General features: G+C 44.9%; 2 protein-coding genes across 2 annotated transcripts in view; both read right to left on the bottom strand.

Moving 5' to 3' along the window:
* Positions 1-6,697, bottom strand: LOC308362357 (protein kinase C and casein kinase substrate in neurons protein 3-like). The gene is made up of 10 exons (XM_080834971.1): positions 6,405-6,697; positions 4,975-5,043; positions 4,645-4,801; positions 3,798-4,033; positions 3,251-3,406; positions 2,801-2,976; positions 2,361-2,481; positions 1,738-1,805; positions 1,445-1,524; positions 1-844 (listed from the first exon to the last, which is right to left on the bottom strand). The coding sequence occupies exons 1-10, from the start codon at positions 6,510-6,512 to the stop codon at positions 732-734; spliced, it is 1,284 nt and encodes a 427-aa protein (XP_080691097.1). The 5' UTR covers positions 6,513-6,697; the 3' UTR covers positions 1-731.
* A 2,099-nt stretch (positions 6,698-8,796) lies between these two features.
* Positions 8,797-26,813, bottom strand: part of LOC308362953 (SH3 and multiple ankyrin repeat domains protein 1) — a gene marked incomplete at both ends in the record, with an annotated part of 56,364 nt that continues 38,347 nt past the window's right edge. Inside the window, 8 exons of the mRNA XM_080835680.1 lie at positions 8,797-8,878; positions 9,347-10,369; positions 14,924-18,290; positions 20,151-20,277; positions 23,877-23,992; positions 24,153-24,209; positions 24,449-24,475; positions 26,318-26,398. Coding sequence (XP_080691806.1) covers positions 8,797-8,878; positions 9,347-10,369; positions 14,924-18,290; positions 20,151-20,277; positions 23,877-23,992; positions 24,153-24,209; positions 24,449-24,475; positions 26,318-26,398 — 4,880 coding nt within the window. The remainder of the gene's footprint in view (positions 8,879-9,346; positions 10,370-14,923; positions 18,291-20,150; positions 20,278-23,876; positions 23,993-24,152; positions 24,210-24,448; positions 24,476-26,317; positions 26,399-26,813) is intronic.

Here is a 26,813-nt window from a genome sequence, read left to right as displayed (position 1 = left end):
CTCTTTAGTGTTTTTATTTTGTAGATGTAACAGGAGAGCACTGCTCCCAGCAAAATTCACACAGCGCCTCACATCTGCTGAAGACATTCCATGCGGCCTCTGTGCGATGACGTCAGAGGAAGGAACTAGGCGTGGTCTGGAACAAGTGCTCTGTAGTTCTCAGTATTCACCACTGTCTGTGTCTGGACTACAGGGACAGGCACCACTAAAGTCTGATGTAAATACACAGTCCATGTCACCTGTCTGACATTGATTTTTTAAGTGTTATATTTGTGTCTTTGAAATTCACAGGAAAATCATATGATTTGTTTCACATAGATACATCGTTTTGTTTGGAATTCAGCTAGTACTCTCTAGCCTTCCACTCTTCAGCATCTGTAAACATCTGCAACTGACCGGGGACAAATTAGACTGTTCAAACCCAAACCAGGTTTAATTAGAAACTCTATATAGATTTATTTAGACAGTTTGGATACAGTTAAATTGCATTCATAAAAATGAAATGAATACATGCTGCATTGTTTTCATACCTCCAGGTGAGAACCTATTTTTGGTTAATATTAATGCATTACTCTCATGTGAGAGGAGGAAATATACTTTTCTGGGGCTCCAGGCACAGTGGTGCAGACAATCAGCTGTCCACATTCTTTATTCCTGGTTGCTACGGTAACAAGAACCAACATCGGGAGCAGCTGCATCTGAGCCCTCTGGCTCCCCTACTGGGCTGGAGGTCAGTCTGTGAGCTCAACGTAATGGGCTGGGTAGAATCCCTCCACACCGCCCTCCTTCATGCCTCTGCCCCAGCCCTGGTCGTCCTCCTCCTCGATCTTCAGGAACAGCTCACCTGGAGAGACAGGTAGGAGACACTTGTTCAAAGGGTACCCAGGTGAAGCAAGTGAGCCAAGCTACAAACAGAACCCCATCCATGCTCCGTGACTTCAAGAAAAGAAAAAAAGCATCCAAAGGGTCACACCACTAATCATCAGAGGGTTTCTAGACAATGGCCAACTATGCTTGAAAACACTCTTTGAATGCATAAATGTATAACATAGCACATACAGCATTCTTCCCAAACGATTTGTTATATTTTGACACCTGGAATGTGAATTTAAGCTAACATTTTCCCCCCTACAAGTCGAGAAAAATGTCTACCAGTCGCTCAGGGTTCAAACTGGATTTGCGTTCACTGAAAATAAAGTGAGAAGTTGGGGGGGGGGGGGGGGGGGGGGGCGGCACTAAACTGAAAGAGTAGAGACAAAGGAGAGTGAGAGAGAGAGGGTGAAAGGATATAGCATGCAACCATCAATGACTGAAGACATCTGTGAAATGTGCTGAGATTAATCTTTTGAGCGTGGCTCCTATTTTCTGAGAAGAATAGATAATTGTGCAGATAGCCAGGGGCAGATGGGCTCCCTTCTGAGATGGGTTCAATTCAAAATGTTACCTGCTTTGAAGGAGAGCTCATCTTCTTCTTCTCCAACGTAATCATACAGAGCCCGGACTTTCACCCCTCCAATCATCACTCTGAGTAAGGGAGAGAGATAGAGACAGAGAGAGTGGGGGGAGGAGATAGAGGGAAGAAGAGAATGAAAAACAGATTGCGTTATATTGCAGTATATTACCACCCAAAATGCCTTTAGGTCTTGTGTGTGTGTGTGTGTGTGTGTGTGTGTGTGTGTGTGTGTGTGTGTGTGTGTATGTGTGTGTGTGTGTGTGTGAAACAGCGCACAGTCTTACGTTCTCTCCTCTAGTGCTCTCTTAGGTTTCTTGCCACGCTTTGGTTTGCGCAGAGGAGGAACCCACTCCTGATGGAACACACTTAAGTCATGAGTACCATACTTAAACAGAATGGGTTAACAACAACTCAATATCTATGTAAATACAAACATCAAAGAACATGTGAATATGGATGGCCCATATTATATAGGGGGTAATGGAATTAATAGTCCTGTGGATAGATGACTGGATGATAATAATATGAGGAGGGATGGGAGAGATCATAATATGAGGAGGGATGGGAGGATGAAAAAGGGAGATATCATAATATGAGGAGGGATGGGAGGATGAAAGAGGGAGAGATGATAATATGAGGAGGGATGGGAGGATGAAGGAGGGAGAGATGATCATAATATGAAGAGGGATGGGAGGATGAAGGAGGGAGAGATGATAATATGAGGAGGGATGGGAGGATGAGGGATGGAGAGATGATAATATGAGGAGGGATGGGAGGATGAGGGATGGAGAGATGATAATATGAGGAGGGATGGGAGGATGAGGGATGGAGAGATGATAATATGAGGAGGGATGGGAGGATGAGGGATGGAGAGATGATAATATGTGGAGGAATGGGAGGATGGTACCTCTAAGCAGGGCCAGTCGGTGGGCATGCCAGGGCCGTGATTATTCTTCCACCAACGCAGATCATCTGGCTCACTTATTGACATCAGCGTGTGGTGCATCTCACTGTACACAGCCTTCACACTGAGAGGGAGAGGGATAGGGAGAGGGAAAGAGGGAGAGGGAGAGAAGAATGCATTCATTTCATAACCATTGTATAAATATATCCTGTGAGTCAGAGACACACGTGCATGCATCCATGTGACAAACATATACATACACTGTTGTTCACAATCTTTACATTAAGAAAAAATATACACACACACACATGTACCAGCATTGCACAAATATACAGGTGGAAATACATCAAGAGAGAGCTCAACTAGATACTCACCCCCCTCACAAAAACACAGACTTACACACCCCACACAAACACAGACTTACACACTCCACACAAACACACCTCTCATTGTTGGTGACGTCCAGATGACGGTGTATTGACAGGAAGGCCTGTTTGAGAAAGCTGATGCGTTTCCTCTCCTCCTCTTGTGACTTGTCAAAAATAGCCTCCATCTCCTCCATGTAGCGAGGGGCATATGAGGTCACATCTTCCAGAACTTTCTCATACTTCTCACGGGCCTGAAGAAACACCAGTCACAAACCTGTCTGTTCTCTGAGACCGCCACAGAATAGCCTGCTCATTACCAGACATCAAACATCTCTATTGGGTTTTGTGTCTCTAAGATAAAAGGTATACCTTCAAAATGTTCATGCAAGAAGCATCATTATTTTATAACATATAATATTACATGCATTATATCACATAAACCACTGATACTGATCCATAATACTGTAAATAGGGGCTGCATGAGGGAGTCATTCTTAAGCAGGTCAGCTGTGAGAGGGGCCTCACTTTCTCTCTCTCCTCGCTGTCCTTCTCTGTGGCCTTCACAATCTTGTTGAGTTTCTGTTCACTCAGGGCAGGGTTGTCCTTGGCCTCCTTCTCGCGGTCAATGGCAGTCTGCTCACGCTGGCTGGCCTTGTTGAAGACTGCACGTGCCTGCTCCAGCTAAAAACCAAACAGTAGAGATATGCTATTAAAGATGAGATGATATAACTGACAATAGGCTGAACCTAGCATCTACAGAATAGATCATTTCAAAATAAATTGACTTGAACATGGCACTGTGTCACTGGTTTATATGGGGATTTTTCTCCATGCGTTTCCCATAACAAAAAAGTTAATTGCTGCATGTACTGTATGATTCATAATATAGTACTCCATACACGGGTCAAGTAAATTACTAACTAAACTAATTAAGTAAATAAAATACTGTTTGCAGAGACATAAAATGTGATCAAGAAGTACATTAGTCATGGAGGAGTCAAAGTCAGCTCCACTCAATTAGCATCTTTTCTTTTCTCATTTGCAGTCACATTTTATATTTCCATTGTCTTACTTTTTTCAGCTTTTTGGCCCATGGCTTTTGAGCACGCGAGAACTCTGTCTCTAAGTCGTGCGCTTCGCGGAAGCCGTGGAACATCTTGCGTGGGAAGGTGTCCTTCTGCCAGGTGCGCACGCGGTCCCCTTCCTCAGCTACGAGCGACTGAGAGATGGTGGAATGCAGGACGGAGAGACGCTCAGTGGAAGTAAAGAAACACTGCCAGGCCCGCATGAGGGAGCCATACAGAGGCCCTGAGGGGAGGGAGAGAGAGAGAGAGAGAGAGAGGGAGAAAGAGAGAGGGGGGGGGGGGGGGGGAGAGACACAGACAAATATTCAAACATAACTGGAAGCAGAACACTAATGTTAATATAAACAATGAGACCAGACGAATACAAATAATTGTAATTATGGGAAAAAGTATTGCATATTAAGGAACAATATGGGTCCAATCTTGCAACAATGTCAGGTTCAACTATTTGTTGATTGACTATTTTCAGGGCAGGCTGCACAACACGAATGAGCAGTGTGCTTACAACATCCAGACTACATGAGAAGGGTTTAGACATTAAATGTGTGGTCTACAAATGTATATAGTGCTATGTATGGAATGTAAGTGGATTTTGTAAATATCAAATATTGCCAGTGTGTAGGATATCTTCTGGAAAAACATTAAAAACGTAGTATAAATGCAATCATTATAAAAACACAAAACACATCCTAAACATAAATCATGACAATTTTGATCCTTTGTATGTATGTATACAGTATAAGAATATATGAATTCTGGGTAATGGAGTTCTTGTGTAGGGCGATAAGGGCATGAGTGAGTGAGGGATGGGGAGTGAGTGAGATAAGGACGGACTTGTCTCAGAAATGTTCTTCCATTTGCTGCTCCAGAGGCTGAGCTGCTGGGCGTACTGCTTCTCCACACGGGCACGCTCCTGGAAGCAGGCCACGATGTCATTACACGCCTGGAATGAGTCAGGGGTCCTCTGCACTGTGCGCTGGTAGTTCCCAGGCTATGACAGAACATGAGAGAGAGAGACAGACCGTGAGATGGAGAGAGAGAACGGAAAATTGCAAGGCCATCATACTTCATTAAACGAGGTGTGGCCGGCAAAAAAACCCTCATTACTGTCTAAATGCTTCAATTCAGTCCCATATCCACCTCCCCCCTGTCCCTCCTGCTTACCATCCAGAAACTCAGTTTGTTGACGTCCTCCGGAGGGGCTATGGGTGGCGCTGACTCATTAGCATCCATCTGTAAAAACAGTCCAGATTACCGGAGTGCCCACATGCCAAAGCCAAGTCTGCAACACATGCTTAACACTGTACATCTTCACACAACAGCCTACACCGGCTGAGCTCCCCAGTCCCTGTCATGTGTCGTGTGGTTTAAAGGGACTAGCCTCCAGAGTCTGCGGACGCCATTTGTGCTTGTTTGTATCTACTGTACACAGCCACAGTGATCCACCCAGCTGACACAGTTGGCATTCGGAGGCTGGAATCTGTCAGGGGGGATAGAGCCCCCACTGAATTCCTCCGTGTGTGGCAGCGGCCAGCCCAAAATAAACAGCAGAGAAAGGTCATATGGCTCTCCATGCCTCTCCCTCTCCCTCTCCCTCTCTCACTCATTAAATCTCGTACTCTCACTCTTTCACTCTCTGATTCACAACCCAAACTCCGCCCATGACCTGTCACACACACACACACTCTTCCCAACTTTCTTGACTTTTCATTGTTCCCTTGCCCTGCCCCATGAAACATCAACATCTGTTTACATTTACTAGTGGATCGCTCCAGGCACTGACGCAGTGCAACCAGTAGGACAGTTAGGAGCACCCCTAAGCTGTGTGTAATATACAATGTGTATATTAAAGCTATTAATAGATAAAAAATGACAGCTTACTATACACACAGGCATAGAGATGGGCAGGGTGAAACTGGAAAACCACAATCTTAAGTAAGACTTGTGATGGCAAATGAGAACCGCAAACAGCAATCTTTCACGGTCTTTCTTCTTGTTCTACCCATTGCATACCAAGTTTTATCATTGTCTGATATTGGGTACTGGACTAACAGTCATAAATCATGCAGTTGTATTTATAATACACTCATCGTGTTTCATTTAAAGTTGATTTTTCTGGAGGACTGTTCATAATTATCTTCTATGAGATCACAGACCACATCATGTAATTCAGATGTTTCAATACTTATTTCATTGACAACTGCATAGTGAGTGTTGCTGTAGACCTCCAAAATATTTAAGCGCTTAAATTAGCGCATATGCGCCCCACCCAGCAACGGACTACACACATTTACAGGGATAAACAGACACACACACATGCCCATACAGACAGACAGTACACAGTCCCTCATATTTCTCATGCGTCTGCATGTTCACTCATCGACCTACTTTCCAACCAGTGTGTAGAGTCACACAGATCCACACACATCTTTAACTCACACAACATAGTTATGGATGTAAAACGACATCTATTACATGCAGTAAACACACAGATGAGGAGTAGGTATGACGACAACAGAGTGATCTGACAGAGACCTTGATTCTGATTCAGCTCGGTAAAGGGAAGTCTGCTACGAGGAGAGATAAAGCCTTACCTTTGAGTTTTCTCCTAGCCGCAGGTGGACGCTTTCACTCTCCTGTGGGTTTATCTGTTCTTCTTCTTCTGTCAACTTCTCTTCTTCTGTCAACTCAACTTCCCTCATTTCTGTCCCCCTCTCCGTGTCTCTCCCTTTGCAGCAGTTTGCTTCTCAACTTGGCTCAGTCAGTGTCATATGATGGCAGCTTTCTCTCTCTCTCTTGCACACTCCTCAGTCACTCTCTCTTACGCACGCTCTCTCTCTTTAACACACACATACTTACTCACATGTATGCTCACACACACACACACACACACACACACAAACTCGCAATGATGTGTTAATGAATTAGTGTGTCCTCACATGGAGGAACTGTGGAAATGTGAACTTATTTTAACCCACTCTCCCTAACAGGACGGTGCCAAGTGACGGCCAGTCATGCAAGCCAATTAGTGTGCATGTGCTTTTGTGCGTCTGCTAGTATGTGTGCGTGTCCATGTGTAACAGAGGGGTGAGGGGGCTCAGGTTCAAACAGTTCAAAGTTCAAACACAGCAAAGTGATAATACATTCTTTAAAAATAACAAAATACAAGTAACATTTCAAAAAAATAAATCCAGTAACTTCTCAAAAATCATTGCCTTATATGGGGGCCAGTTCAAATCCATGATGTGTCACGTGTGTAAAACCCAATTATTCCAGTAACGGCACACACTGTTTTAATGACTGCATTAATAATATAAAGCATGCAATTACTCTCAGTGAATTATTTCACTTTAAATGCATTTAGTGCCTAACCAATAATTAAATTGTTATTCCTAATTAGTCTGCACTTTTAATAATAATAGACTTAGAGGCAGCACTATTGTATTCGACCAAATTAATTAGAGATGGAGACAAGGTGTCTCATGTTTGATGTAGAATATGTCTGGTGCATAAACGTTGATCAAAAAAGGGTGGCTGTCCTTGAGGATGAGGTAAACATGTAAACATTAGACAATAATAGTTTGTTGATCATTTATTCAAATATCTTAATAATAACTATATATAGCATTATTATCTTTCATTAAAACAATAGAAATTCTGATATATTTCCTTACCTCTGCATACACACGTTCATACTGTATATTGTCTTCATATATAATTTAATGTATAGATTTGACTATGTTCTAAAATATTCTTTTTAAAATATATAAAGAGATGCTCTCTACAGAACCCATTCTATAAGAAACCTCCTGCAAGCAAAGAAACGCATAACACTACATATTTGTTTGATTGTAAATGTGTGTGTGCATGTTTCCTTGGTGTTTTTGCAGGTACTGGTAATGCATGGTTCAATGTTCATGCAGAATACAAGAGTGTGTGTGTATTTGTGTGTGTGTGAGTGTATGTAGGCATCCACTAAATTCACAACAAGCTGATTATGTAGAGAGCATCTCAAGGAAAAACTAAAAGCCCATCAGACCCCCGCAGGTTTCAGACTATCTGGAAGACAAAGATCCTTTTTGAGCTTGAAAAGAGTGTACATACTTAACCATTATTACTAAAACTTTAAACTATAATTATCGTCATCATTATCATGATTTGCAATTAATGACTTATTCCTCAATCCCCACGGTCAATATCAGCAGTATCAGAAGCAACATTGTTCTCACAGATTACCACAACCTTCATTCTTATTATCGTTCTCATCCGTTGAATCATCACCACATGGCCTCCGTTATGGAGTCACTATAATAGTGATTGCGATGAGGGCAATGTCCCATAACACAACATCATTAATTAACACATTGGATCCATAATGGCGTAATAATAACAATTCCATAAACTAAAACGTCGTCATCCAGACCAAATGAAAAGGTAAAGACATGTAGCAGTGGCCTAGCAAATTTCAAACAGCTTGAAGCTTTGATGTTCTTTTCCAGCCACTTCCACGGCTTGGTCACCACTGTGGTCAGAGTCTTTGTCTAGCAGATGGAATTGTGTTCATTGATTGGATGATCAGTTGAAATCACGCTGATTATTTGGGTGATCCATTGGTTCTGATCACTCTGAATGTCTCCGTTTGCTTTGTTAGTGAGGTGTGTATGTGTGCGTGTGTAACTGATGTGTGTGTGTGTGTGTGTGTGTGTGTGTGTGTGTGTGTGTGTGTGTGTGATATTGATGTATCAGTAAGTTGTGTGAAAAATATCTGCATTCGTCTGTACACGATTGTATTGGCTAAACCACAGGTGTGCAGTGAACCACGCAAGAAATCACTTGGAAAAAGAAAAAAAATCCAGCTTCTCTCTCTGCTTGCATTCCTCTCCAAGTTATGTTCAGTCATTTTTAGGTAATATTTCAGTCATCAGAGATTTCAGTTATCTCTCTAGTAGTTTGTTTGTTACAAGACTCCCTCTTCCCCCCATTCTCTCAGCTCTCAATCCCCTCATCTTTCATTCTTTCGCTCTGTCCTTCAGATGAAACAGTAGAGACAGAGAAAGGAGAGGAGAGCCTAGGAGAAAGGGAGGGCAAATCAAGAGGTGAGAAAAAATGAAGAGAAAAGGAAGATAAGAAATCGAGAATAGCAAGGGGGGGGAAGTAGAGGGGGTATCTTAACCATCTATAGACAGTAAACTCTATAGATATATGGATAGATACTCGGATAAAAAGTGTAGAATCAACAGATCTATGCACTGATAGATCTAGTTTACTAAGGAAAGTCAAAAAGGGGGGCAAACTAGGGAGGGAAGGAGGACAAATAAGAAGTCAACAAAAGTCGAGTGTCTGCCATGCTACATCAAAAAGAATACTGATGACCGAAACAAAACGACAGAGAGAAAGAGAGACACAAAGAGAGAAAGGGAAAAAAAAGAAAGAAAGAAAGAAAGAAGACTAAAGGGCAGCTCCTCCCTCTTCTACACTCCTCCCTGACGCTGTCTGCTCCCTCACTCTCTCCATGTCTCCGTCCGTCCTGCCTCACCTGTTGGTGAGTTTGCGGAGCGCCCGCTCGATGTTCATCCGGTGGCCCACCCGGCTCACTCCCAGGTCCAGGAAGTCCTCTTTAGTCAGCGACGGCAGGTGAGAGCCGTCGATCTCGTTGTCCAGGAAACGTTCGTGGTGCTCCCCGAGGTTCAAGTAGACGAGCCAATCGGCGACATCATACTTGCTCCAGTAAGGGAGGGGCTTGGTGGCAAAGGGCCTGGCAGGTGGGGGCAGGGTGAGTGGTGGGTAGGAAGGGGAGGAGCAACCCGACAAGAAGTGAGTGGGCGAGAGAGAGCGGGAGACCAGGAGTGGGTTGGAGGTGGGCACTGGGTTTGGGGAGAACAGTGGAGGGGTGCTGGGGAAGTATGGGTCAGATAGGGGGACGGGGTGAGCAGGAGGGGTGAGGGGGGGTTGGAGCTCAAATGGGGCGTTGTACATGGAGCTGGGGAAGAGAGGCAGGGAGGAGGGCCTGGGGGGTCCAGGCTGGGGCCTGTCCGTGCAGGAGATGAGCGGGCTGGGGGCCCGGCGCCGTGGGGAGTGGCCAATGTGAGACTCAGATCGTCGTAGGTCCCCGGGGGAGTTGAACTGGAACTCCAGCGCTTTGCCCCGATACTTGGTGCGATGCTTTGGGGATGTGGGATAGGGCGAGTAGGATGGAGACAGAGGGGGGTGGGAGCGAGAGAGAGAGGAAGGAGACAGGGGCGGAGCAGGGTGAGAGAGGGAGGACGGGGAAAGAGGGGGAGCATTGAGAGCGAGAGGGGAGGGTGGACACGACCAGTCTGAGTAGGAGGGTGGCTGAGTGGGAGAAGCAGACTGTAGGAGATTCAGAGGGGTCAGAGTCGGGGACATGTTGGGGTTGAGAGAAGGGGGGAGCATTGGAGGAAGGGAGGGGTGGTGTGTTGGGGAGAGGGGCAGAGTTGGGGACAGGGCCCTGTGGAGGACATGTGGGATGGAGACAGGCAGAGGGGACGAGGAGCGGACTAAAGGGGGACTCATGACTGATGTGGCGTCTTCTTGAAACCTGTCAGAGAGAAAGAACAAGGCATGCGCCCACTGTAAATTCACAACATTATTAGAGATGACTCCTATGGCAGACTTTAATGTGGCTTCACCCATTTAGCATGATTTGCAGCTACTCAACATTTTTGACAACGCAACAGAAGTTCAGTTCAGACATCTGATAGAAACGAAATATTACTGTTTAGTTTTATAGTTATACTTCTGCATTGCAAGATTGTTCTCCTGTGTGTGTGTGTGTGTGTGTGTGTGTGTGTGTGCCTGCGTGCGTGTGTGCGCATGTGTGTGTGTGTGTGCGCGTATGTGTGTGTTGATCGTCTGGGTACTCCACTAGTGCAATTCACCACCAGGGCCTATGCTTATAGACTACAGGAACAATGCCCCATTGCACCACAGCAGACATCCCCACCCTGGCCCAGATGTGTGGAATACAACACGTGTATACCCCCCCCCCCCTTGCTGACCGGTATTTCAACTAGAACACTGTAATGTACTTTTCCTGGTTTCTACATTGGATGCTGGAATGGACTTCCTGCAGGAAACCTCAGAGAAACCTTTGATTCGCCTCTCTTGGCCATTGCCGAAAGTTTGTCCGCTGCAGATCCTATCACAGCTGTGTTGTTTTGTGTAAATATCTGATGTGGCTGCCATAAAACACTGTAGCAGTATTTCTGTGTGACTGACTATCAGGTATATCATACTGAAGCCAGCGGTAAAATTCTGATACTTTTATATTTAGGTTTCCTCCGGTAGGAGGTAACCTATTGTTATTGTAGGCTTTCTTATTATTATGTTGCTGCAATGGGAGTCAATGGCAGCCCATAGAACCATATGGTAACTTTTTGTGAAATTTGGCACACTCATTAAGGACAGTCCCTTCTTCATTCACACCAAGTTTCATGGCTCTCATTACACCACTCTAGCGCCACCAACAGGGCAAAGTTGGACTTTTGTAACACACACAACTTTTGAACCGTATGACCGATTTTCAAAAATTAGGTACCATTGGATTCCCTGGATCAAGACGAATTAAACCCACCCCTTGGCGTCAATTTCTGGTTATTTAGATTTTCCGCTATTTCTAGTTTTATCAAAAACCTTTGAAAGCCTTCTCCTCCTACAATTTTGGGCAAATCTTCTTCAAAATCACCAGAGATGATCTTCAGACCTAGCCTCACAAAATTATGGAAATAATTTTGATCCTCACTACCGTTTGTCCGGTACAGCCACTCAAATTCAGCAGAAAAGCGGCCAAACAGGAAGTGAAGTCATATGTCAGCAAATATTTGAGTGAAATTTACGCCACAGGGTGTGTTTAATTCGTCTTGATCTAGGGAATCCAATGGTACCTCATTTTCGAAAATCGGTTATACGGTTCAAAAGTTGCGTGTGTTAACACAAGTCCAACGTTGACCCGTTGGTGGCGCTAGAGTGGTATAATGAGAGACATGAAACTTTGTATGAATAAAGAAGGGACTGTCCTTAATGATTGTGCCATATATCACAAAAAGTTACCATATGGTTTGTCCGGTACAGCCACTCAAATTCAGCAGAAAAGCGGTCAAACAGGAAGTGAAGTCATATCTCAGCTAATCTTTGAGATATCAACACCAAACTGGTATGTCACTTGGAAGACACTACAACATGTTCCCATGTGCAAAGGCAACTTCATATCTTGAAAAATGATTGATATAAAGCAAATTGGATACATTGTTAACGCTAAAATAATGCTTTACACATCTGCAGGTCAAAAAGTGAAACTCTGATTCAATCACAAGTTCATATGAAGACACTTGAGAGTGTTTAGTACACAAATCTGAAAAAAAGTTGACTGTAAGATAAAAAGTAGATTTTTGGTGAATATTTGAAACATGCATGCTTGACTACTTGCTAGGGTGGTTCTCTATAGAATGTCTCTCTGTCTCCTCATCCGCGCGGCTCCTAAATCTCACACACTCAGTCTCCCCTTAACACACGCGCAGGCTTTGTTTTACGCACACACATTCTCACAGACACACAGCTTGGTGTCACACACATACATTCTCACAGACACACAGGGTAAGCGCACACATACAACCTCCACTCAGTCTAAACTTCAGGGAAAAGCATTGTAAATGTTGGATTTGAAATGTAATATCCCATTGGCAAGTCTGCAGCATGGATTTTTCTATACAGTGACAAATTGTCACAAAATTACATTTTTCCCTGGTTCGCAATGTTTGGAGGAGGAAACCGCCATCGCTGCTTGCAGCTATATTTATATTTGTTATTGCCTGATACAATGTAAGAATGTAACAAAAATAAAACTCATCATTCCATAAAAACACTGCATATGGTTCCAGTCTTCAATCTCCCACAGTATCCGAGTTAGAACACAGGTAACCTTAACTGGCAAGCTAGGTAGCTACTCTTGAAAGATAAGAATAAGCCTAATGTCATATTCTGTCTGATTGCATTTCTGAAGACCCATATGAGATGGTGGTAGGCTATCTGAACACACCTGTGTCGCACTAATGGACATAAAGCACACAAAATTGACTATAACAGGAACTCACTTCTTACTAAAGTACTTATATATTTTCATATACTTAGATCTCACTTTTACCAACCATATCAAGGGAATCAACAAAATAGTCTTCTATCAGTTAAAAAAAAAAGCCGGAATCAAGGGTTTCATGTTCCAAAAAGGACAAGAAAAGCTCATTCATGCTTTTAATTCCGGTAGAGAGCTCTGCTGTAATGGCCTCTTAACTGGTCAGACTAAAATAGGGACGAAGAGAACAGAGCACATTCCTCCAGCTCTAACATCTTTATATTGGCTTCTAGTTAGTTACAGAATAGAAGTGCTGCTACAAGTCTATAAATCACTGAATGGTTTGGGTCTAGAATACATCTATGATATAAACTGAATAGGGTTCTTACATCCATGGACTCAGGTCAGCTAGTTGAGCCCAAAGTCCAAACCAATCAGGGTGAAGACTATTTAGCTGTTATGTTGCATGCAACTGGAACATACTAAGATCTTAGATGTGTCCCAAATAGCAGGTTTTATATACAGGATAAAAAAGATTCCTCTTTTCAAGTGCGTATGATTGAGCTCTAAAATGTGCACTCTATTGTTACTGCACTTTACTCTTTGTATACCTACATTACTTATATTTTAATACAAATTATCTTTGTTCCTTTATAACTACTTTATCTACTGTGTATTTACATATTAGATATATATTTATAGATACAAAGTTTGTATCCTTTGTTGATTTGCACTCTTAATCACCTTGCCTTGTTTTATTTGGATATTCCTTCTGCTTCTATATAAAGAAACTTGAATTGCCTCTGTGTATGAAATGTGCTGTATAAATAAACTTGCCTCTGTGTATGAAATGTGCTATATAAATAAACTTGCCTTGTCTAATGTCAGATCATATTTGAATGCATGTGTAACCAGTGTTGTGAGAAGACTATCCTCTTAGTGGACCCATGTAATGGTAGCCAGCAGGCACAGTGCTATATGCAGTGAGTAAACCTCACTCCCAGGAGGTTCCTTATGCCATGAGCTTCAATATGCCCTAGACCAATCACCAACTGTTCTGGTTCATGAAATACATCAGGATTTGACTAATGGGGAACAACTCAAGCAGCTAAACAGCTAAAACCAGGGTCAGGCTATTTCGGTTTCACCTCAAATTCCTTCCCCACAAAACAAGTCTGTCATTCAAGTCACAACCGGCTAGCTGTTATACGAGCATATCAAAGAACATTGATTTGTAGCTTATACTGTAGTGCATCAGTTCATTATCATAGGTGGTTGTTTTCACTCCTCAGTGCATCACCTAGCTTACATAATTGGCTTTGTTGTTCTTCTCGTTACCTTCCACAAAAATGTACAATTACAATCATGCATCACCTATAGTGGTTAGCCAGTTAGTAGCATACCATATATCCAAGCACATTGACCTGAAAAGTAACTGCATGTAATATTACAATGTCTCTTAATCCACTTTGCTATCAAGCTCGTTAACATAACGGATGACAGCTGTTGTCCTTTACATACACTACGCATATTAAATATAAATATACATATATCTGATGTGACCTATAGGTGCCTATCGGCTGTAACGTTGCTGTTTCTAACCCAAGTGAGGGGTTCACTTCCACAGAAAAACAGCAAAATATCGACTCTTTACTGGACAACTCAATACTAAACCTAAACCGGGTATTTATCTGTGGTCTTATTGCACAACAACCACAGATGTCTGCAGCATGAATACATGGAGTTGTAAAGTAGCCTGCATGGGGAGCTGATCTTCGATGCAGTAATGCCATGGCAAAACATTAATGCAGCTAGCGTATAATCAGCTAACAATCACAAACTTGTGGAGTCCATACATTTAACACGCGGGCAGATGAGCACTATTCTGCTCACCCGTGAATCTCCCCTTAAAACTACGATAACCAGACTGTGTGAGCAGAGCAAGCAGTGCCATGGAGGCAGTATAGGTGTGTTGGGGTCAGGTGTTGTGCTCTAGCTCTGACTGAGTGTGGGACGCTCCCTCACCTGCCTGAGGGGGGCTCCTTCTGGCTCTGCCAGCCCCCCATCTGCTGCAGCTTGCTGCTGAGCTCGGTGATGATGCTGGCCTTCACACTGGCCAGAGGAGAGTTCAGCCGACGGTCCATAAAAAGCGGTCCCCGCACCCCTCCCGGCTCACCCTCTTCTGATCCCCCAACCTGGCCTATCCCCAAACCACGGCCTCTTTCCTCTTCCTCGTGTGTTCTCTGTCTGTGGGGGTGCTGGATGAAGGTAGCGGCGCTAGGCTGTCGCCGTAGTGGCGGCACCGGCTTGCCACTCTGGTGGGTCCGGATGTGTGTGGCGTCATTATGCATTTTGTAAGCTGCCGAGGAGTCTAGGGACTCTCTCCTTTCCAACTGAACTCGATCTTTACCAGCCAACCTACCTCCACCAATCTCCATGATTTCTTTCCTCCTCTCCCCTCTCTCACATTCCCTCACACCAACTTTTTCCAGGTGGTGATCACTACTGCTGTGGCTGTCTAGCTCCTCAATCCCAGAATCCACCACTGCCTCCTGCCACTCTCCCTGGCTCTCAACAGCCTTAGTGGGGAGCTGATTACCAGGGTGAACTGTTGAGGCAGCAGTAGTGGTGGTAATTGCATAAGGGGCCTGACTGGTCGTCGTGGTGGCATAGGTGACGGTGGTTGTCAAGGAGGCATTTCCACGGTCCTGGCCCTGGGCTGGGGCAAAGAAGAGAGGCTGAGGGCGATGGAGGGATGGAGCAGACACAGCAGAGGTGGAGGAGGCAGGTGGGGGGTTGGAAGGGTTAAGAGAAGATGGGGGTGCAGTTGGAGGAAAGGCTTGTGGTGAGGGGAGGGAAGGCGAGAATACAGATTGTGTTAGGTTGGCCACTTCACTGTCATAAGATGTTAGACTGGATGCTGCCGAGTCTCCTGCCTGAGGAGAGGGTAAGGGGGGTGGGGGAGGATGGGGAGGATGAGGAGGATGGGGAGGATGGGGAAGATGAGGAGGCTGGGGAAGATGAGGAGGATGGGGAAGATGAGGAGGCTGGGGAAGATGAGGGGGCTGAGGTAGCATGGGTGGTACTGGTGGTTGCGGGGGCAGTGACTGGCTGGGGATGTTCAATATGATTTGGGGTGCTACCACCTGACTAATCTGTGGGGGCAGGGATTGACTCGAAAGGTTAGAATCCGATGATGAAAAAGGCATGTTGGAGGGGGGGATTTTGGGGCAAAGCTGGGGTGGAGGAATAAGCGGACAAGGGGGGAATAAGTAGGGGTGGACCACAGCGGAGGGGTGAAGTGGCTGCTCCTGCTCCTCCTGTTGCGGGTCTGACTGGGACTGAGCATGTTGCAGGGGCTGGGGCTGCTGCTGGCACAGGGCGGACTGCTGTGATTGCTGTGGCTGTAGATCAGACTGCTGCTCAGGGCCTGATTGCCTATGTTGCTGTTGGGATTGGGATTGCTGATAATGGTGCGTTTGATGTTGTGGTTGCTGTTGTTGTTGGGTTGATGTTGATGACGTTCTTCTGGTTCCACGATCCTGGTTGCCATTTGCAAACTGTAGAGGAGGTGGCAATGGGTCCTCAAATACAAACTCGTCGTCCACATCCACAGACGGAGCTGGAGGGGGAAGCACCATGAGCCCGCCTCCCCTCTCGGGCACCTCCTCAACAGCTGCCATTGGGTCTGTAGTCTGGGTAGGACCAGCTGAGAGTGGAAGAGGTGCTGTATGTGAGCTGTGATACCCTATAGAGTTGGCATTAGCATTAGTGTTAGGATTAGCATCGTTTTCCATCCGTAAGAAGGAGGGTCTGCGAGGCTGAGATTGCTGATTGGGCGCTGGCTGTGATAATGGGGGAGCTGACTGCATAGGGCCCCTCCCATAGACTTCGCCTCTCTCAGCCTCTCGTTCCCAATCCCTTTGGTACTGATTCTGGGACTGGTTTTGGTACTGGTGTTGGTACTGGTTCTGATATTGATACTGGTTTTGTAGAGCTGACTGTCTTTCCTCGTTGAACCTCACTCTCATACCCTCCCTAGACAAGCTCTCTTTGTCTCGATCCCTTCCCTCTCCGGACCAAGGCCCGCTACCAGCCAATTGCATCATCCTGGGAGACTGGGGACGGCTCAGGGGAGATGGGGCACCTGAAGCAGGGGAGGAGCCATACAGGGAGGGAGGGTGTTGGTGTTGATGTTGGTGTTGGTACATGTAAGAGGACGGCGGGTTGTGTTGTGGGTTTGGTGCTGACACGGTTGAGGGAAATGCCCCCACACTTGACAACTGTCTGCCAAAGTGTCGCTCTTCACGTCGGGTCCGCCGGTCATCCTTTAGCGCCCTTTCGCGCGCAGCAAGAGCTAATCCCAGGGGGGACGATGGATCTAGAACCTTCCCGGTGAGAGGATGGATGAAGGTGGTGGCGTGTGTGTGTGTCTGTGGTGAGGCGTACTGAGGCAGGCCAAAGGTGGGGGGCATGCTGCGTCCCTGGGTTGTCAGGTTATCCCCAGAGAACAAGCCCTCATCAATGGACTTTGAGGGACGCAGGCGGGGGGATGTATTCTCTGTTTGGGACGTGGGGACATCCTCTAACAGGTCCTCCTCTGAGGAATAGAAGAAAGAGGCACTCTTTCGCCGGGAGTCCCTGTAACGGTCTCGCTCCCGCCTTGCTGTACCCATTGTGCCACCACCTGGAGGTCCAAATGTGTCTGTTCTATCCTGGGGAAGGGACGGGGGTAAAGAGGGAGGCAAGGGTGGAGAGGAAGGGGGGCTGGAGGGCTCCACAGCCTCCTCCTGGTCAAGGTCAGGCGGTTGTTCAGCCTCTATGCTGCTGCCCTGGCTGGACCGGCCACTGCTGCTGGTGGAAGGGGCTTTGACAATGATTGTGGGAATGGGAATGGAGCTCTTTTCTGTCCCAGGATTCTGTGCGTGCGCATGGCCCCCTCGCGGTGCACGGCCTGCTCCTCCCTCCTCAATTTTAGGCTGCTTGAGCAGAGGACCCCTTCCTCCAGCTCTCCGTCCCGTTGTCTTAGCGACAGCTTGCTGGGGTGGTGGTACTGCAGTTGCCTTGGCAGTGGCCATGTTGCTAGGGGGAGTGGCACTGCTGTAGCCTCGCCTTAGCCCTCCCATTTTGCCTCCTCCCCTCCAGCCAGAATCGGACGACTCCCTGCGCGAGGGGGCCCGGCTGTGCTGGTGCGCCACAGCTGTCTGTGCATGGGGCAGGAAGTGTGAAGAGGGGTGGCTGGGCTCAGACCTCCTGCCACCCGCTGACAGTGGGGGCTCAGGGGGCGAAATTTCAGGTGGGGGTGGAATGTCCTCTGGGCCAGGCACAGACAGACTGCGTGATAGCTTCATGGTGGGGGGATGCAGTGAGCCCTTCTCCTCATCTGCCACCCCTGTCATAAAGGAGAGGAAGGTGGAGCAAGCAGATAGAGCATGATTAGACAAAAACAATTCCATCAGAAGTACTGCAGAAAAGAGTTTAATCAATCCTCACCACACAAATAACAAAACTTCAGCTCACAACCTGAATCCATTATTTGCCTATTTGTTCAGGCTAAAATTAGGTAGGCTCATATTTTATAGCAATTAAGGGCTTCTAATCATGCAGCAGAACTCTTATTTTTGCTAAACATGTACGTGTACATTTCCTCAGGGTAGGTTGTACAGTGCAAATAGCAGATTTTGCTCTACAAAGAGTTGATTTTAGGGACTGACTTAGTCAAGGCTTTTTCATGTGGAAAATGTGTTTTAGTGATTTGTAACATGGGCGATGTTGTTAGTCAAAAAACAACATGCTGTGGCTGATTTTAAAAAAATATAATTGTTTCAGTGATAGCTAAAGATGCCACTTAATATGGACCACTGTTCCAGTGAGGTCACCCATTAGGCCTGTTCAAATGTATCAGCAGGAAAAAAAATAGGACCTAGCGCAGAATGATAGCCCTGAGTCTCTACAGACATTTAATTCTCTTCATGCAGTTAAACAGAAACGGCTCTGTGTGCATATTTATCAAAGCACTGCAGTGCTGCTTACAGACACTGAAAGAAAATACATGGCTACAGTTCTAATAGAATTAAATGGCCTCTACAACTAAAGTAATGTTTAAATGTTATTGTGTTTTTTTTTTTTTTGCTTCATTAAGTCTCTGGGCTTTAATCAATAAATCTCCTCCTGAAATGAGAGAAGACTTGAGAGATCATCTGATTCATACGGTGGCCTAGAGAGCTCAACACACGGCAACCTTATCACTTTTAAGCGTCCTCTGGAAAACCCTTCTGTGTCGTTTGGTGTAATTGCAACACATTTCTGTAATGTGTTGTCTGAATTTGCAGGGTATTTCTGTAATGCGTTGTGTTGTCTGAATTTAAAGCATGGTTTTTAAGTGCTGTGCACGTGTTGTCAAAATGATGAAGACATTCTCTTAACTTGCTTGTGTTGTGTCTATTTCCATGTGTTATAAAAGTTGCAGAGTTATCAGGTCCACCGTAGAGTCATACAATTGTTATACTGTAATCAGTGTTGTTAAGTACAATAGATAAATCAAGTTCAGCTGTGAGGAAACATGCCTGCATAGAAACAGTAGCAACAATAGCTAATTTACCAGCTAATTATTAGCTTATTTATTTTTTCTCTTAAACAGTACATGATCTACCCTTTGAACACCCTTGTTGGCCAGAGGTTGAGCCCAAGTAATAAAACATGTTAAAAAACATATGATTACTAGCCTGACCCTCAAACATTTATCTAACAGTATTCACTAAAGGATACAGACACAAGCCTGCCACCAAAGGTTAATTTGATGAATAGCAACATTCCTTATGCTCATTTCGAGACTATATTTGGCTGCTACTTTGATGAAAAGGGGCCATTGAGCTAAAATTAACTTACAAAACAATGAAACGACATGGCCTCTGTCACTGTGCAGTTCTCACACCTTACAATGATAACAAATTAAACCATTTGTTAAAAACACCCCTCTAACATCTAGAGATAAAGACCTGTTTATTGATTAACAAAACCATTTATGTTGATTTATTTGAAATATATCTTACTGTTTTTTTCTATATTGACTTATCTAATTGCTTGCTTACAATAAACAAACTGCCTCCATTGATTTTATGAAAGGGTTGAAACATTAGACATATCCATTGTTTATTCGTCTATGTAGCAGCACTGTACATGTGTTCTGTGTGGTGAATATGTAAAGTGACTGCTTAGGGATAAAGCACTGAGAAAATAAAGTTCAACTCACCAATGGACTTCTGCCGAAGCATCAGACCATGCTGGGGGGCGTGGCTTGATGCAAACTGGGCATGGTCATAACCAAACCCAGACCCTGATGACATCATGCCAACACCTGATTGTTCAGCACTTGGTTGCTAATGGGTAAGAAACAAAAGACAGCCAAGGGGAGGGAGGAAGAGGAGAAGATTGTAACCCACACTCTGCAGTCAATGTGAGAATTAACAGAAAGGCATTACAACATACAGGGTCTAAATATGCCATAGTTTAAATCAAAACATTAAATCTATTTAAGAATTAAAGTAAACACACAGTTTTTCTCTGAAAGGGCATCCTCACTCTATGTATCTCTTTGAGTTTGACCTAGAACAGTATCAGATGACAACACTCTTAGTTATTGAGCATCACTGGGCCTCGTTTCCCGAACGCGCACTTAGCCTAAAAAGGACTTGAAATCGGTCGTAAGAGGGATCCTACGTTGCAGAGCGGTTTCCCGACGCGGCACTTAGCTTAAGTTTATCTTTCGTTGAGAAGAATTCTACGTGTGGTCAGGACCAGTAGTAACTTCACACTTAGCGATGCAATCCAGTAGTAACTTCACACTTAGCGATGCAATTCACCAGGGGCGTCGTTCGGCCTATTATAGAAGAAATCCAAAGGATGTTTCTGTGTATAGCACATCATGAGAATGTCATTGTTTCACCTGCCTATTCCCATCAAAATAGAAATAAAGAATACTGAGTATTTGAAAATAAAGATTATACAAAATAATATGTTATTGAACTAAGGAGATGGCTTTTCTGACTGTGTAGTTAGGCTGCAATATTAGGAAATTGACATGTCATTGAGCCGGGCTGGAAATCAATCAAGAGGGTGGCACCCGCTAGCCTATATATATATATTGAGGTATTGTTCTTATGTCGACACTTGTTTTATTGGAACTTCATTCATGAGCCTATACATGGGTTTCTTGTATACAAACATTGAAGGCTGGGCGCGCAAATCCGCGGCAGAAAGCCATCTACCCTAATACAAATGAATACAGAAAGCCCAGTTTAAATGTATTGTTTATTACTTATTTAGCCTACTGTTCCCTATTCTGTTGCCATGAATGCTTGCACACACCCTCAACATATTCCCAAACGTAACCTTGTACATTGTTGAGCCTTTTTCTATATTTGATTTGATTTGATATTTTATTTTTCCTGGTGTAGCAGGTTGGGCAACGCCTCCACCGTTCTTTCCCCCATGCAACCTGCTTTCCAGGTGTGATTAGTTCAACCTTAATGACACTGATTACCGGGTGTGCTCATATTTTGATATATAAGCGGTGTGTATGACATCGGGAAGTACTTTGCTTCTACTCGGTTTGTTGTGCTTCCTGGGTGCTCCATCAGTTGGCATGGTGGCACGGGATTGTATTTGGCATGGTTCGACTAGTACTGCTAACTAAGGTAAGCAACTTGGGTAGTTAGCTCTATCGGCCATTGTGGTGCCTTTCATGGGTCCTAATCTTGCTGTTTTATTTATCTCGCAGCGTGATCTGTTTACTGGCAAGGCCAGTGTAACGTTGTGTGCTCTGTGGGAATCCGCTAGAGGTAGGCTGATTCTTTTAATACTACCACTCTGTATTTTTAACGTGCAGTAAGCCATGAGTGACAACGCTATCGCTCTGTTTTGGTAGCTGGAGCCTAGCTGCGTCCGTGGCCTGTTCCCGAGCCGGCAGTCATTGCTGCGCCGGCGGTGACACAGAGGCTCAACAGGTGCCCCCACTCCCTATCAAGACTGCTGTTCAAAGCTGCTGTTCTGTTGCATCTTAGTTGTGTGTTTCTAAGACAAATTGGTACGCTGGCGATTAGCTGTGCTTCCTCTGGGTCTCCGCATACACGGGGCTCGGTTTACTGCCGCATGAGCTTGTCTCGTTCAGTTTGTTGCTTCCGCGCATGATTGTTTGTTTTGTTTATTACTTTGCTTTAATGCATGAGCTTGTCTCGTTTATTTCGTTGCTCTAGCGCATGGTTGTTTTTGTTTTGTTTATTACTTGGCTTTAACGCATGAGCTTGGGGTTATTTCTTGGCTTTAGCGCATGTTTTTGTTTATTGCTTGATTCAACGCATGATTCTGTTTGGTTTCTTTTCTTACCTTAACGTGATCTTGTTATTGTTTGTGTCCTTACTTAATGCATGGGGCTAGGCAGTGGTGTGCTGCTCTTCCTCTCCGCTTGGCCTGCATGTTTGTTTGGTTTGTGTTGTGACTTGTGGTGGTAGGAATAGGGAGTGTGACCGTCGTAACCTAACCAGGTGTCTTCAGCAGTGTGAGTGTGCGTGCAGACGGCTGCTGTAACCTAGGTCACGGTGACTAGGATCGCGACTCACTGCCGACCCTCCCTGGGGTTCGGGACGACTGCTGGAAATCCCCTCCGTCCTTTGTACCGTGATTAAAGCTAAGTGGCATAGCTTAATATATCTACACCATCACCTTCCCCCCCTACTGTTAGGTTCCAGTATATTACTAACCGCAGTGCCTCTCTCCTTTCTCTCTCTCTGGACAGGTGCAGTGGTCTGACTCGGGCGGCAGGCTGACCCCCAGGTGGTGGAGCTCTGCCCTTCACCTTTCATTGCTGTGTGCACAACGGTTGCCTTTATTTTGCAGTGCGTATTCGGTTTGAGCACATGTGGTGTGTGTTTTCTGGCTTTCTTCTCTCTCCCTCCCGGGAAGTCCTGCCCGCCACGGTAAGCCCTGCCCTGCTCCACCGAGCTTCAGCTAGAGACCACTGGTCCATTATTAATTCGGCCATCCCACCGGCTCCATCCCGGGGTCTAGCCCCCTGACGGCCATCGTCACTGTACACTACTACTGTGTGTTACTATATGTATGTTATGTGGTTACTGTGTGCGCTTATTGTATGCCTGTGTACTGGAAGCCATCCTGTACAACCAGTTGTGTGAGAGACAACAGCCTGTGCTGGAATTCTGTACTCTTATGTGTTTTTTCTATGTGTTAATAAATGGTATTTATGGAACCCATCTCTCTGGCCTATGAGTTACGAACCTGTGTTGTGCATTGTTAGATTTAAAGGTACAGTTAAGTCTAGTTATTCCTAGGGTGACTCCCTAGGTGGCGTAGTCGTCATTCTTCAATCTCCTGGCCACCGTCACACTGGCAAACGGATGCTTCCTCCTAGGTATACTGAACATCTTACCAACTCTGTTAGAGCAGTTCACCACACAACAAGTCCCTGTCATGTTGCCTTCCTCCACAGCTTTCTCATCCACTTCAACGTTATCTTGCTTCTTTCTGCCGCGAGATTGCGCACGCAACCAGTGATGACGTAGACGGGAAACCCATGTATACACAAGTGAGAAAATCGACTCGTCTGACATCGATGAACAGGCGACCTCCACCCTAAGAGATACTTAAGAACTCGTGCACGTGGCGCTCGTGCAGCTGACTTTAAGAAACGCTCGTAAATAGAAAGTGTTACTGAGTCTACTATGTCGCCAAAATCCACGTAGGCCGTTAAGATACGTCGTTATCGGGAAACGAGGCCCTGACCAGATCCTACTCCCATCCCCAAAGACTTCCAATGTGAACCATATTGGAAGCACCATGTCTCTCAGCCCTCCAGATATATGCTCATAAATGTTTGAGGAGTGCAGTTCATGTCAGGACTCCTGACACTCACTTCTCAGCCCACCCTCGGAGTTAGGGGGTTCTATTGCCATAGCAACGGTACCTTGTTAGTGTAATAGCCCTTATTGCGCTCTCTCCTCCCTGTGTGACCCCGCTGAGCCCCCCCCTCAGACGGGCTAATGGTGTGCTGAGCGGCTGCCAGGATCTCATCCAGCTTATCTACAGATGGGAGGGAGAGAGGGAGAGAGAGAAAAGGAGAGAGAGATGAGGAACCAGCACATGGCTATTTGCACCTGCCATCCCACATGCTGTGTGCATTACGCTTTATGTAAGGTGATGTGAGTCTGGTATATGAGTGCATTCATTTTCATTCTCTTACTCAGTGCCATTTGATAGACACTTCTCTTCTTATCAGTGGCCTGGGATGACTCGTGTTCTGAAAACCAGAGGAGACATTTGGCTGTGACCTTCAATGACTCCCAGAGCAGCGCTTCAGTCAGCGTCCAACAGCAAAAAAGCTCTCCTTTGGGAGTGATGTGTGTATGCATGCAGCATTCTAATAGCATATAATCATCAAAGTTTTTTTTGTTGAGAGGTCGAGATAAAGGTTGCACTAAATTGAATTGAATTGAATTTTTTTCAGATGGAGACATTTTAAAGGGAACAAGTAATTACCCGCTTTCTTCTTCCAGGGAGAGGCAGCTATTACAGAGGAGAGAAAATGTGTTAAAACTACTGTGCGAGGCATTTAAATGATATGATGTATGATTTTAATACCTTAGCACACTGCAGGATACATACATAGGAGGTCAAGTGACAATGACAATTATGCCGATGACTATGATGTGGATCACAATGGTGGCGATGATGATGATGGTGAGGAGGAGGAGGAGGAAGATGGGGTCATCATGGTCATATATATTCATGAGTGTGAGCAGGAGAGAGAGGAGGGTGAAAATGGAGAGATTCACACCTTTCTCCACTGGAGGGGATCCAGAGAGGGAAGCAGAGCAGAGGGGGCAGAGGGTCAGTAGGAGCACAAACACATTCTACACACACAGACCCCACACATCAGGAAACACACACTGCACACACAGACCCCACACATCAGGAAACACACACTGCACACACAGACCCCACACATCAGGAAACACACACTGCACACACAGACCTCACACATCAGGAAACACACACTGCACACACAGACCTCACACATCAGGAAACACACACTGCACACACAGACCCCACACATCAGGAAACACACACTGCACACACAGACCCCACACATCAGGAAACACACACTGCACACACAGACCCCACACATCAGGAAACACACACTGCACACACAGACCCCACACATCAGGAAACACATTCTACACACACAGACCCCACACATCAGGAAACACATACTGCACACACAGACCCCACACATCAGGAAACACACACTGCACACACAGACCACACACATCAGGAAACACACACTGCACACACAGACCCCACACATCAGGAAACACACACTGCACACACAGACCCCACACATCAGGAAACACATTCTACACACACAGACCCCACACATCAGGAAACACACACTGCACACACAGACCCCACACATCAGGAAACACACACTTCACACACAGACCCCAGACATCAGGAAACACACACTTCACAAACAGACCCCACACATCAGGAAACACACACTGCACACACAGACCCCACACATCAGGAAACACACACTGCACACACAGACCCCTCACATCAGGAAACACACACTGCACACATCAATTCTAAACAGATTATCGATTCAAAACCGATTATCGATGATCAATTCTAAACAGATAAACGATTATCGATGCATCTCAATTTTTAAAACATTTGAGTTTGCTACTCAGAGTCTCAATCACATTCCTACTTTGTGTTTGATAATTAAAGAAAATGAACAGATGAATTACCTTCTCTATTTTTTTATTAGGGAAAAAGCTTTTCCTTGTCACAATTATGACTTTCTATAAACAATGCAATAATCGATGCAGCTTGCATTTCAACACATAATGAATGTGTAAAATATATATATATATATATATATATATATATATATATTTTAATTCAAAAATCGATTATGAACTTTTCTGAATCGAGACAGAATCGTTCTAGAGGGAATCGAGAGAAATTGAAGAATCAATTTTTTCCCTAGCACACACAGACCCCACACATCAGAAAACACACACTTCACATTGAGACCCAATACAGAGTAATTTGCATATAGATATACATGTGCATGTACACAGCATGTTAATGAGTGTGACTGTATTTTAAACTTCTGCAACAAGCACAAGTGGCAAACAATTTAGTAATTTAAGTAATGTAGTAATGTTGTTATTTAACTAATGTAGTAATGTTGTAATTTAAGTAATGTAGTAATGTTGTTAAAAAAGTAATATAGTAATGTTGTAATTTAAGTAATGTAGTAATGTTGTAATTTTAGTCCTTTAACTTAGGCTGAATATGACCAATTCCAGCATGGCAGATATTACTGAATCCACGTACCCATCTCTTCGAGTTCAGAGGTCATGGATTTGGAGCGCATTGCGATGGCTGGGGGGGTTAGCCGCTTGCTCTGAGGGGGTGCTGTGGGAGAGAGAGAAGGGCTGCCATTATTACTCATTTCACAATTTGCATTTTTATCAACTGTCTCTGCTGACTATTAGGAGTCGGGAACCACACTTCCCAAGAACCCCACGAATCCAAAAGACTCTCACAGCAATGAATTCGCCAAGTACGCAGGAGGGATTCAATTTTTTCGTGTTCTGATTTACAAAAGTCATCACAGCTGGTCAGCCACTGCTTTTGTGTGTCCTCTCTCATGAGATGGCATTGGAACAAAAAAAGGCAGAGAAGAATCCCGAAGCTAAAGCCTTTCCCAGAAGAACTGAGAAAAGATTCTCTTCACAGGAGAAATTGAGACAGGGAAATGGACCTGCTTCTGGCTATCCCTGCAGCTTAGCAGAAAGAGAGGAAGACTGAGAGTACCTGACAGCGTGCC

This window comes from Sprattus sprattus, assembly GCF_963457725.1.
Source record: "Sprattus sprattus genome assembly, chromosome: 3".
In the NCBI taxonomy this organism is placed as follows: domain Eukaryota; kingdom Metazoa; phylum Chordata; class Actinopteri; order Clupeiformes; family Clupeidae; genus Sprattus; species Sprattus sprattus.
Note: the sequence above shows the minus strand (reverse complement) of the source record. Positions and strands in the feature narration are given on the sequence as shown.

Bases quoted from the DNA above. Each gene is read 5' to 3' on its own strand.
- LOC308362357 (XM_080834971.1), bottom strand. From the start codon at position 6,512: ATGAGGGAAGTTGAGTTGACAGAAGAAGAGAAGTTGACAGAAGAAGAA. The intron at 3,407-3,797 runs GTAAGACAATGG...TTTGGTTTTTAG, and splicing joins GGGCCAAAAAGCTGAAAAAA to CTGGAGCAGGCACGTGCAGT. The intron at 2,977-3,250 runs GTGAGGCCCCTC...GTGTTTCTTCAG, and splicing joins ACAGCGAGGAGAGAGAGAAA to GCCCGTGAGAAGTATGAGAA.